The 12755-nt window shown below is 34.7% G+C and overlaps 1 protein-coding gene across 6 annotated transcripts in view; it reads left to right on the forward strand.

Annotated features, from left to right (window-relative positions):
* Nucleotides 1-12755, forward strand: part of Chd1 (chromodomain-helicase-DNA-binding protein 1) — a 100900-nt gene that overhangs the window by 69180 nt on the left and 18965 nt on the right. For 5 of the 6 annotated variants that reach the window (XM_068362851.1, XM_068362854.1, XM_068362856.1 and 2 more), the window contains exons 22-28: nucleotides 1666-1803; nucleotides 3158-3356; nucleotides 6173-6386; nucleotides 6728-6911; nucleotides 7034-7198; nucleotides 8517-8759; nucleotides 10319-10497. In XM_068362851.1, the coding sequence (XP_068218952.1) occupies nucleotides 1666-1803; nucleotides 3158-3356; nucleotides 6173-6386; nucleotides 6728-6911; nucleotides 7034-7198; nucleotides 8517-8759; nucleotides 10319-10497 (1322 nt within the window). The remainder of the gene's footprint in view (nucleotides 1-1665; nucleotides 1804-3157; nucleotides 3357-6172; nucleotides 6387-6727; nucleotides 6912-7033; nucleotides 7199-8516; nucleotides 8760-10318; nucleotides 10498-12755) is intronic. The other variant, XM_068362853.1, reaches the window with a different exon arrangement.

Below are 12755 nucleotides of genomic sequence, written 5' to 3' on the forward strand. Positions count from 1 at the left end.
AGCAATGTCAACAAGTGTTGTAAGAATACCAAGATGAAGGACTTTAGTTACTCTGGTATCATTTTTGAAAAATAATCTTTGCAACAGTAAAGATACTTATAGAATCCAAAAATATAATGTAGAAATCTCAGAACTTAAACTTTCATCATCATTCTTGATGGTTTTTGTATATCCTTTACATTCAGATCTTCCTGGACAATTTCCTTCTATTCGTAATATTAGGCAGGCAGTTAATTCTAATAGCTAGGCCTTCTCCATCATGAGGCTCAATACTACACAGTATTCTAGAAGTTTTACAGTGAACCCTCGCTACTTCGCGGTTCGACAATCGCGGATTCACCACTTCGCAGGGTTTTCCCATAACCCATATATATATACATATCGCGGATTTTCCGGAAAATTCGAAAATACCGCGAAATCTGAAGACAACCAAATACGATATTTTGTTACCTGTAATTCCATTAATACTGTAATTAGTAATATCTGTTCTTACTGATTGTTCATTGCATTACATATGATATATAATTCAGCACAGAAAGAAATAAAACACGAAAAGAGAATGTGATCATACGATAATTCAGTACTGTATACAGTACGTAGTAAAATTAAATCGAACATGAAACGCAAATCAAGTTTTTCTTCAACTTCTTTCGTGGTGAGTACAGTAACAATCTTTATTTTTTACTTTAATATTCTTACTGTACATTCTAAAACTGTATTTGTGCTTGTTTTATAGTTTAGTACTGTACGTACTGTATGCATTAAGTTAAAGGGAAGGTTTTAAAAGTCTACATGTTGTAACCTATCATATTTTTTTTGTTTGAAATTTACATTTACGTACGTAAAACAATCTCTCTCTCTCTCTCTCTCTCTCTCTCTCTCTCTCTCTCTCTCTCTCTCTCTCTCTCTCTCTCTCTCGTAAATTGTTTTCCTGCTTTGCTACGTACAATACTGTATAATTTATATTTGTAAGGTAACATATTTTGTAAATGCTTTTACTGTAAATACTGTATGTACTGTATCATTATTTATCACTATCATCATGCGCGTTAAATGCCTTGTTTGTTCTGAGCGTGGTTGTTTACTGAGCGTACACGCCGTCGTTTCAGGCGGCGTCATAAAGAAAAACATTTCATTTGGAAGTCCTAAGAAAAATACGTAAACTAAAACATTGGTAATAAACAAATCAACATACAGTACTGTATAATCAATATAATCGATGCAAAAACTAACCTATACATATATGTGTACTGTACACTAAATGAGTTTGTTTCTTCATTATGATCAGAGATGAACGTAAACAAAACATTGGTTGCCATTTTTTATCGTGCTTTTTAGGTGTTTAGGAAACGCATGATATAAAATCGCCTTTAATATTTGTGCCTGTTTTAGTTTAGGGTGCTGTAGTACATGCATTAAGTGTTCTGTACATTAAAGGGTGGTTTGTTAACAGTACTACGTACAAGGGAAGGTTTTAAAAGTCCGAATATACATGTTAAATAAATAGGTAAATATGATGTCACTACTTCGCGGATTTTCACCTATCGCGCCCGCGTCTGGAACCTATCTACCGCGATAAACGAGGGTTCACTGTATTCATATATGTATATCATATATATGTATGTCTGTATATGCATTAAATTTATGTTTTTGTATTTCATGAAGGAGGAAGCTCCTCGAACCAAGAAAAAACGACAAGATTCAGAATCAAGTAATGATGACACAGATGATGACCGTCCTAAGAAACGTGGACGACCCAGAATGCACCACAAGGAACAAATCAAAGGTTTTACTGATGCTGAGGTAAGCACTATATTTAGTTTGGTGGTTGAAAATGGGGAAGGGATTTAATGTATGAGTTGAAAAAGGTTTACAAATCCAAATGTACATTGTTTTAACAAGTGATAGATTATGTCTAGTATGTACAAGATAAATAGAAGAAAGACAGTTCTGACGAGAACGAAATATGCAATGGAAGATGAAATATTGTTGGAAAGAGAAAGGATTAATGAGGCAGCATTATTTAAGTATTTAGGAATTATGATCTCCATTACAGGGTCATTAGAATTAGACTTTAGGGAAAGATTGAAAAAAAGCAAATCAGACAATGGCTAGGTTAGGTAAAATTTAAAAATTAAAATGTCTGAAATTGTATATAAAAATCAGGCTACATATAAGTTTAGTGAGATCGGTGTTACTGTATGGACATGAGTCATGGTATGACAATGAAACAATCTCCAACAGATTTAGTAGATTTGAGAGCAAAGCCCTCAGAAGGATATTGGGAGTTAAATAGCAGGACAGGATTAGAAGTGAAACTATAAAAGAGACTACTCGAGTGCCATATGTGGATGTGATCATGGTGAGTGGTAGATGGAGATGGTTTGGACAAGCTCTTCGCACTCCCATAGAGAGATTTGTTCACCAGACATTTAACTGGGCTCCCAAAGCATTAGAAGAGTTGGAAGACCCAGGCCTACATGGCTGAGAACTATGAAACGTGAAGTGGGAGATGATGAGTGGAGAAGTATTTAATTAAAAGCTCAAGATAGAGATGGCAGGTGAAATATAAAAGAGGCCCTTTGCGTCAATAAGCGTCGAAGGAGAAGATGATGATGTATATTAGTATTTCTCTGGAAAATAGTATTACATTTCAAGAAATTACTACTGTCCTAGATCTGTTTCCGAGATTAATGCTTGAGCATATATCTTCCATGAAAAACCAGGATTACTACAGTAATAACTCTATCTACAGCTTTAATACTATATTTGTTTTGTGTAAATAGATGAAACAAGGTGATGGAGAGAGTGCTTAGTAGACTAATGAAATGAAATATAGATGGCACATTACTTCCCTGTAAAATATTATTGCATTGCAATAGATTCCTCTAAATTATGCAATTTCAGATGTTTTTGAATTGCATTTGCAATTTTTTTTTTTTTTTTTTTTTTTTTTTTTTTTTTTTTTTTTGCAAGTTGTGTATTCTCTAAGTTAATGTACCTTATGGTTCAATTACTTGTTCTAGCCTTTCACATAAAAGTCCATGGGGATCGAATACCACATTATCCCTCCAAAAATCCTCAAGAATATAGATATATGTTAGGCAAGTACATCTTTTCATTTATAATTAATTTCCTTACATTTTTATTCCATCAGGTGAGAAGGTTTATAAAGAGTTTCAAGAAGTTCAGTAATCCACTTCGTCGTCTTGAGACTATTGCTCATGATGCTGATCTTCGAGAAAAACCTATTAATGACCTACGTAAAATTGGAGAAACACTTATTGACCGCTGTCAAGAAGCAATGAAAGAAGCAGAGACTCAAAAAGAAAGTGATAAAGCTCCTGAGGTTAATGGTATGTGGTTAAATGTTTGACATTTTTAATTCAGTACTTGCAATGTAAATGCTCAAGTAATTTCCTAAATTTACTTCACTACTTTTAACGGGAATTTCATAGTGATATTTGGTTAGGAAACATACAATTCTTTACAAGTACATTTTACTCTATTATACATTTAATTTGGTATTTCTTTTAAACCTATGTAAAAATTATTCAGGTATCCAGTATTGCAAGGCTTAGGAATCCCTCTCAACTATACTTCATTCTTTGAAAATTTAGATGGGTGTAAGGAATGTAATTCGAACTTTCAGAAAGTTATTCAGAGTTGGTTTGATGTGTCATTATGTACTGTATGTGAATCTTACATACATACATACATACATATACCAAGGCACTTCCCCCAATTTTGGGGGGTAGCCGACATCAACAAAGAAACAAAAACAAAAAGGGGACCTCTACTCTACGTTCCTCCCAGCCTAACAAGGGACTCAACCGAGTTCAGCTGGTACTGCTAGGGTGTCACAGCCCACCCTCCCACATTATCCACCATAGATTAAGCTTCACCTCTGAATAAAACAAGCTATTAAGATGAAGGGCCAACTTGATATTTAGATAAAAGTTAAAGAAAATTTTTCAACCTTACGCTCCAAATCAGCTCTCAAAACCCTCCCCATTTGTTGAGAAGAGGCAGATGGCCACAGCAATATCAAAGTCTTTGCACATTATTATTATTATTTGCTAAGCTACAACCCTAGTTGGAAAAGCAGAATGCTTTAAGCCCAGGGGCCCCAACAGGGAAAATAGCCCAGTGAGGAAAGGAAATAAGGAAAAATAAAATATTTTAAGAAGTGTAACAACATTGAAATAAATATTTCCTATATAAACCATAAAAACTTTAACAAAACAAGAGGAAGAGAAACTAGATAGAATAGTGTGCCTGAGTGTACCCTCAAGCAAGAGAACTCTAACCCATGACAGTAGTGGAAGACCATGGTACAGAGGCTATGTCACTACCCAAGACTAGAGAACAGTGGTTTGATTTTGGAGTGTCGTTCTCCTAGAAGAGCTGCTTACCATGAAAGAAATTTGCAGATATATGTGATTTTTGATTGCAGTACAATACCCAATGACTTTCTGCCAAACCATTTCCTTGAATTTAACTTTCTATGAGACCATACTAAACCAGCTACACTAGGCCCTAAAGCCCCACAAACATGACATATGGACCAAAATTTTTCAAGGTAGTGTTTAGTCAATACAGACTTGGGACAATTGAGATGTTGATAAAAAATTTTCAGACAAAATATTTTAGCAAATATTTTAGACAATTATACTAATTGTATCATGAAGCTTAGTTGTCAAATCTTAATAATTCTTATACAATTCTTGTTGAGCTTGATGACCAAATAGTAAATTGCTCCCATACTAAGAAGCCTTCAGTTATTTTTATGGATTATCATTCTGAGTCGCTGAAAGGTAGCCATTAAACTTTAAATCCAAGGTGGCAACCCTGCTTAACCGCTTGAGCGGGTAGGGTGGGGGTAGCTACGGGTTACCCAGCTGCCTCTATACTTACTCTCACAGCAGTGAGAGACGTCATTTTTTTCTTTGGGCTCCGTTAAGATAGGACGTGTCCGCTCTCTTACTAACTGTCATTGGACTTTTTCCATTTGAGTTTTCTTTTCAGGTGTGCCTGTCTTCTCTAATGATTATATAATCACTTCACAATGAATGGAAAAAATGTTTTTGATTGTTTAGAGGGGAATACAATGGTAAATAAAGTAAATTTTTGAAAAAAATATTCTGTAATCAGCAGTAAAACTAATAAACATGGAAATGTAGTTTATTATAGAGTATTTGAGCAAGTATATCCAGTGGTGATAAATCTCGTGTATAGCTTGAGTAGTGGATCCGCGGCCTCGTAGTGATGGGGTTAAGCTTCTGCTGAGGTTCTTTGTATTTTCCATATGTTATGTTTGTTAAGGCATTGGCTTATGTAAAATGAAGTCATTGACTTACTTTGTGAGATGTAAATGTTTGATTTAAATTGTTTGTGTATGCCACCTCCTCCGCCTAGGAGGTGTTGTATTCAGCTTCTTTTATTTAGAGGAAAGATTTATGGAAATAAACAGAATTATGAAAACTTTTTATTTCCATAATTTTCCTTAAATAGAACTAGTTACTTACCTTCCTCCCTGCAATTGAGGTGATGCACACCTTAGGTGTTCTGGTCTTTGAATATTTCCCATCCTAAGTGTCTGATACTGTCATAGCGATCAGCCTCTCCCCAGTAGATGGAGAGAGTTTTTGGTGGCAAATTCGAAAGGAGGGGGATATGGGGGAGGAGGGAATATTTTTCTTTTCTGTTTCTTCTAGAGGCCATCAAGTTAGCACTTCCATTTAATAACTTTGTCTATTCATAGATATAAGTATAGAAATAGATATATTACATACATATACATATACCAAGGCACTTCCCCCAATTTTGGGGGCTAGCCCACATCAACAAAGAAACAAAAACAAAAAGGGGACCTCTACTCTCTACGTTCCTCCCAGCCTAACAAGGGACTCAACCGAGTTCAGCTGGTACTGCTAGGGTGTCACAGCCCACCCTCCCACATTATCCACCACAGATGAAGCTTCATAATGCTGAATCCCTTACTGCTGCTACCTCCGCGGTCATCTAAGGCATCGGAGGCAGCAGCATAGTATAGAAATAAATATATTACTTACAAATAATGTTATTTTTAAGTGTTCATAGTAAGCTATGATTGCATTGAGAAAGTTTGTTTTTAACCATTAATTGTACATATTTTTTTCTTTTACATTAGGTCAACAAAAGACGCGGCGTGATCGTGGGCCTTCCATTAAATTATTTGGTGTGGCCATTAATGCCAAAACAACTTTAGCTGCTATTGACGAACTAGCCGCCCTAGATAAGATAGTTCCTCATGCACCTGTGGAAAGAGCTTATTGGACTTTACAAATTAAAAGGGTCAAAGATAATCACTGGGATATACCATGGGGAATACAAGACGACTCAAGGTGAGAAATCATATATGATTAGCTTTGTAGTCTGAAATTTCCATAATTTCGTAGTATGCACTGTATTCTTATTAATGTATCAAGCGTGCAAATTTTTTTCTGTCATACTGTAATTGAGTTAAAACAGTGAAGAGATTAAAGTTTGTAGTTTAACGTTTCATTCTCAGATTAAAGTTTGTAGTTTAACGTTTCATTCTCAGATTAAAGTTTGTAGTTTAACGTTTCATTCTCAGATTAAAGTTTGTAGTTTAACGTTTCATTCTCAGATTAAAGTTTGTAGTTTAACGTTTCATTCTCAGATTAAAGTTTGTAGTTTAACGTTTCATTCTCTTTTGCATCAGGTTACTACGAGGTATCTTCGAATACGGCATGGGTTCATGGGAACAGATAAAGTGTGACCCATCCTTAAATCTAGATGATAAGATACTAGTGGGAGACGCCAAACCTCAAGCAAAGCACCTTGAAAGTCGTGCGCAGTACTTATTGAAGCTGATAAAGAAGCAGATGGGACTAGGCCCTACAAAGGTAAGTAATGCAGGAAGAACTAACTGTGTGGTTTGTTTTTGTGTAGTTGTCTGTCGTTGGTTTTCATATTCTATTCCATTTTAAATATACAGTGATACTATGCATAACAAATTGTTTTCCAGCAACCAAAGATTCGCAAAGCAGTAGGAAAACCAAGAAAGGGTGTGAAAGAGGTCAAAGAGATTTCGAAGGCCATCATAGAAAATGATGACTCATCTGATGATGATGCAACCAATACCTCCCAACCTGCTCTCCCAAGCCAGAAGAAGCCTCCTAAGGTGACAGAAGTGAGAAATGATTCTTTGTGTTGTCCTTTGTTTACGATAAGTTGAGGAAAGGAGATTTGTTGTTGCATAAAAAAAAAGATCATGTTAAAGTTAATATGTTTAATTGTTGCACACTCAATTTGCTTTACATCAATTGGCAATTGGTGACTGGGCTTACAGAAAAGTGCTTAAGAATATAATGTAGTTCAAAAGTGTAGTACCCTAGTTTTTTTTTAGTTTGTACTAACTCCTCTTCCCTTGTTTGTCTCTTAGTTTTGTGTTAATTGTGCTAATTTAATTTATTTATTTTTTAGTGGGGATGAAAATTGTTATTTGTTCCAACACAAATACTTACCGAGAACTATTTTTCTAGGAATCACTTGGTGATCTCTCTTTCTCGAATAGTTCTCGGTAAGTATGTTAGGAAAAATAAAAATTATTTAAAATTTTTGATATATGTTCAAATTTTGGAGTTGGTATTGACAGGAGGATATTCAGAAATGTATTTATAAAAAATCTGAAATATGCTTATCCCAAGTAGATAATATTTTGTTGCTCCCGGATAATATAATCATTAAAGTGGTTTTGTATTAAAGTAAACAAATTTTGGGGATCTGTTCAGATATAGTAATGTACTGTAGATTGGGATTGCTATGGTATGCGTGTGTTTTGTGTATATAATGAAATGAAATAGGGAAATCAATGTATTTTTTAAAAATCTGAATGCATTCTAAAATTTCTGGGCTCCGACCCGTGCCGCCCAGTGAAATGCTCCTTTAACATCATTTCTAAGGTAAAAACTGCTATTTAAAGGAGTTTTTACCTTAGAAATGATGTTAAAGGAGCATTTCACTGGGCGGTACGGGTCTCTCGCCCAGAAATAGATTTTTCCTTCGTCAAAATCCTTTTATTAGACCGTAGTTTAAGGGGACCCTCCACTATGGTGTTTGCCATAACTTTAAAAAGATCGAAAATCATTTTATTGTTTCTATGTATGAAGAAACATATCGTACATGCTCTCGAGAAGTTTCAGCCAATTATTTTTACAAATAATGAAGATATAGCAGTCTTTAAATGATGATGTCATCTTTACTGTGTCGTCTGCATGACTGAGTTTGACAGAATCGTCTTTGCGTGTTTATTTTTGCATTTATATAGTAATTTTTTCACTATTTCAAAATCTCGTACATCTGGCTGAGATGGAAAGCATTGTTAAATTCCCTGTGCTTTTCATTATTAACACAAGTACATGTTTTTGTACTTGAGTTTTGAAGAAGACTCAGTTTTATTTGTTTACTAGACTAGCCTCAATATTTATTATTTTCTAATTGAATTCCAGGAGGTGAAAGAACACAAGGAACAGAAGGAAATCAAAAAGGAAATAAAAGAAGAGAAGGAGGAGGGTGAGATCAAAGTGAAAGAAGAGCCAAATGTTGCGCCAGTAGTTGTAGAAAAGGAAAAGAAAAAGAAGAAGGAGAAGAAAGAAAAACCCAAACCTGTTCCCATGCACATTACAGCCAATGGAACGATTCCTCTGGATGACAGCAGAGAACTGGATAAAACTCATCCTTTGTGGGATGAGGTAAGGATTGTTTTTAGTTTATGTTTCAGTGTTCCCTTGTAATATTAAAAATTCATTGCCATAATTAAGACTAAGCAGTTCTGGCCTATTTTTTTTTCACTCATTTTTTTTATCGTGGGAATAGGGAGACTCGAGCCACATACAGTGAACCCTCGTTTATCGCGGTAGATAGGTTCCAGTCGCGGCCGCGATAGGTGAAAATCCGCGAAGTAGTGACACCATAGTTACCTATTTATTCAACATGTATATTCAGACTTTTAAAACCTTCCCTTGTACGTAGTACTGTTAACAAACTACCCTTTAATGTACAGAACACTTAATGCATGTACTACAGTACCCTAAACTAAAACAGGCACAAATATTAAAGGTGATTTTATATCATGCATTTCCTAAACATGCTAAAAAGCACGATAAAAAATGGCAACCAATGTTTTGTTTACATTTATCTCTGATCATAATGTAGGCCTAGAAACAAACTGGAGGTAGAGCTTTGCTTATTACCCAGACATATTTCCCATACTTTTCCCTTAGAACTACATCACATCTCCCTACTTTAGATATATATATATATATATTTATATATATATATATATATATATATATATATATATATATATATATATATATATATATATATATGTGTGTGTGTGTGTGTATATATATATATATATATATATTTATATGTATACACATACATACCTACATATATACATAAATACATGCATACATATATATATATATATATATATATATATATATATATATATATATATATATATATATATATATATATATATATATATATATTACTGTATATATATGGGTTATGGAAAAAATCCGCGAAGTGGTGAATCCGCGATGGTCGAACCGCGAAGTAGCGAGGGTTCACTGTACATCATCAAGAAATGGCGTATTTGGTTTGCACTTTTTTACTCTGTTCACATAGGTTATCCAATTTTTTTTTTAAAGCCCCGTTGCCAGATTTTTTATTTCGGTTAAAATGAGGATGAATTTGGTTTTAGGATGTGTTTATAATGGTTTTTCATGATTTCATTTTGGAGTTGATGCACACACACAATATTGTGCGAGTTTGATGTAAAGGTGGAATAAGTATTTGGGTACATTTAGACATTCTTATTGTATGGACTTGGCCCTTAATAGTATTCATCCTTTTATCTATCCATTATAATGGAGATTGAAATCTTTTGAATGTTAAAAACCAATAATTCTCATATTCGTGATCATGAGTTAATCACTGATTAAGAAAAATGTTTTTATTTGAAAAAAAAAATTAGATAATGGTTTTTGTCCTTTTTCACAATATAGTATACAAAGTGTTTAAAGTATTTTTTCTATCCATTATAATGGAGATTGAAATCATTTGAATGTTAAAAACCAATAAGTCTCATATTCGTGATCATGAGTTAATCACTGATTAAGAAAAATGTTTTTATTGGAAAGAAAAAATTAGATGATAATGGTTTTTGTCCTTTTTCAATATATAGTATACAAAGTACTTAAAGTGTTTAAAGTATCTTTTTTTTTTTTGTCCTTTATAGTGTAAAGAAAAGATGAGGCCAATGAAAAAAGCATTGAAAACGTTGGATAATCCCAACGAAAGTTTGCCCCAGGAAGAACAGATTCAACACACAAGACGGTGTTTGATACAGATTGGCGATCACATTGAACGTTGCTTGGAAACCATGAAAGACCCAGATACAGTACGGGAATGGAAAAGGTACGTTCTTTAAGAAACCTTAATTATTTCTACGAACCTCTCCTGATGTTCATATCGCTTCTTCGTTGGAAGGTTTTTACTGCATATCGACATTTACTCCTAAGATAAAAAAAATGGATCTCCAAAACGTCTGACATCTTCAAAACAAAGTAACACAGCTACGAAAAATACGTTCGAACATTCACGGGTGCTAACAAGGAATGATGGGAGAAGGATGGGTGGTGGGGGTGGTGTTGGGGGGGTGGGGGGGCAGTAGCTGTAGTGAATGACACCTTGTAGTAACGGGGGATTTTGAGGATTTGGAGAGAGATCTCTGGTAGTGGTATCACTCGCCCCACTTTTAATACCGACACCCTTTAGGGGTGAGCGAGCTGGATATATTCCTAGCATTCCATGCAACTTTTTTCGCTGGTATATTTAGCAGTATTTATACCTTTGAAATGGTGCTTTAAGGAGCATTTCACTGGGCGACACAGGTTGAGCCCAGGAATAGATTTTTCCTTCGTCAAAATCCATTTTTTTTTTCTTTCAATAAACACATGCCCCTAACAGTCATGAGACATGCTGTGATTAATGGCAAGAAGCTAAGCAGTGATGGACCAGAGGCTCTTTGTCATTTCAGTTTCTCAGTTGCATCAGTTCGACTCGCACTGTCTTCCAAATTCTAATATGTATTAGTCTTCTTCAAGTTGTCTTACTCTGGATTTGTTAGCAATTGCTGCTCAGTGATTGTACTGTAATTTAATTTTTGAGGCATGAAGTTGAACCCTAAGAAAACTCAAAGTATGATTGTAAGTAGGCCAAGGACGTAGCTCCCCACCTTCCAGATCTCTGCATTGATAATGTTTCTTTAACTATATATAAGCCCTTTGAAATTTTAGATAATTCTTGATTGCAAATTTTTCTTTTCACTACCCTTGTTTGCACTCGCTTGCTTTAGACCCATAGCTTATTCACTGAATTCTGCACCGATTAACGCAAAAAACATGTAAAAAAACAAAACAATATGGCCGATGTTTGGAGATAAACTTTACGCCACGGAGATCCGACGGGAAAGACCGAGCGATGCTGTCCTGGTGAGAAGCCTCTTGCACACTCGGCCACCAGGGAACTGCCTCATATCTCAAATTTTTTCTCGTATCTCAGGACAAAATTTGCTTGGAACTTTCCTTGTATCTCAAATTTCTCGTATGTTTGGACACTCATATCTCAAGGTTTTACTGAATTATTTGGACAAAACTATGCATTTTATAGGTAATTCCCCCGATTTATTCTGTGCGATGAAGAGTTTCAAATTGCCTTTTACTCAAAAATGCAATAAAATTTCTTGTTAAAAGTTTGATCACAGAAACTCATTAAGAATTTGATACAAATCTAAATGTCATGAAGGTTATTGTTCATGATATTAGGAATATGTATTTCAAATTGTATTTTGATATAGTTTGTTACTATTAATCTAGACCAATTGAGCTTAGGGTTTTAATTATTTTTACTGTACTATATTAATTTTATAAATACCCAACCCAACTCTTTCTTATTTTGGTATCCTACATCTATGTGAGTGTGGGAGTCCCGAAAGTTCATAGAAATAAACAAGATTTAAGATTTAAGCAGCCAGGGATGTGTATAATCGATAAGTGTTCCCGCTGCAAATACGTACAATACAGAGGCTCCTTGGTGTGTTAATTTTGCTTATTTATCATGACAATGGGTAAATTTAGCGAGGAAAGATTAAATACTGTTTGAAGGATGTTAAATACCGACTGGGGTGGCCTTAGTTATACCAAATAGGCATATACCGCAGTGTAGGAGCTCGGGAGGCATTCTGTTATTTTAGCGTTTCGACGATTTCTCGTTTTTGTCATTAAATTTGGCCTTCGGTTATTTTAGCGATTTGACGAATTCTCGTTTTTGTCATTAGATTTAGCCTTCGGTTATTTTAGCGTTTCGACGAGTTCTCGTATTTGTCATTAAATATGGCTGTCAGTTATTTTAGCGTTTCGACGATTTCTCGTTTTTGTCATTAAATTTAGCCTTCGGTTATTTTAGTGTTTCGACGAGTTCTCGTTTTTGTCATCAAATATGGCCGTCAGTTATTTTAGCGTTTTGATGATTTCTCATTTTTGTCATTAAATTTAGCCTTCGGTTATTTTAGCGTTTCGACGAGTTCTCGTTTTTGTCATTAAATTTAGCCTTCGGTTATTTTAGCGTTTCAACGAGTTCTCGTTTTTGTCATTAAATATTGCCGTCAGTTATTT

Source organism: Palaemon carinicauda, chromosome 39 (genome assembly GCF_036898095.1).
Source record: "Palaemon carinicauda isolate YSFRI2023 chromosome 39, ASM3689809v2, whole genome shotgun sequence".
Classification (NCBI taxonomy): Eukaryota; Metazoa; Arthropoda; class Malacostraca; order Decapoda; family Palaemonidae; genus Palaemon; species Palaemon carinicauda.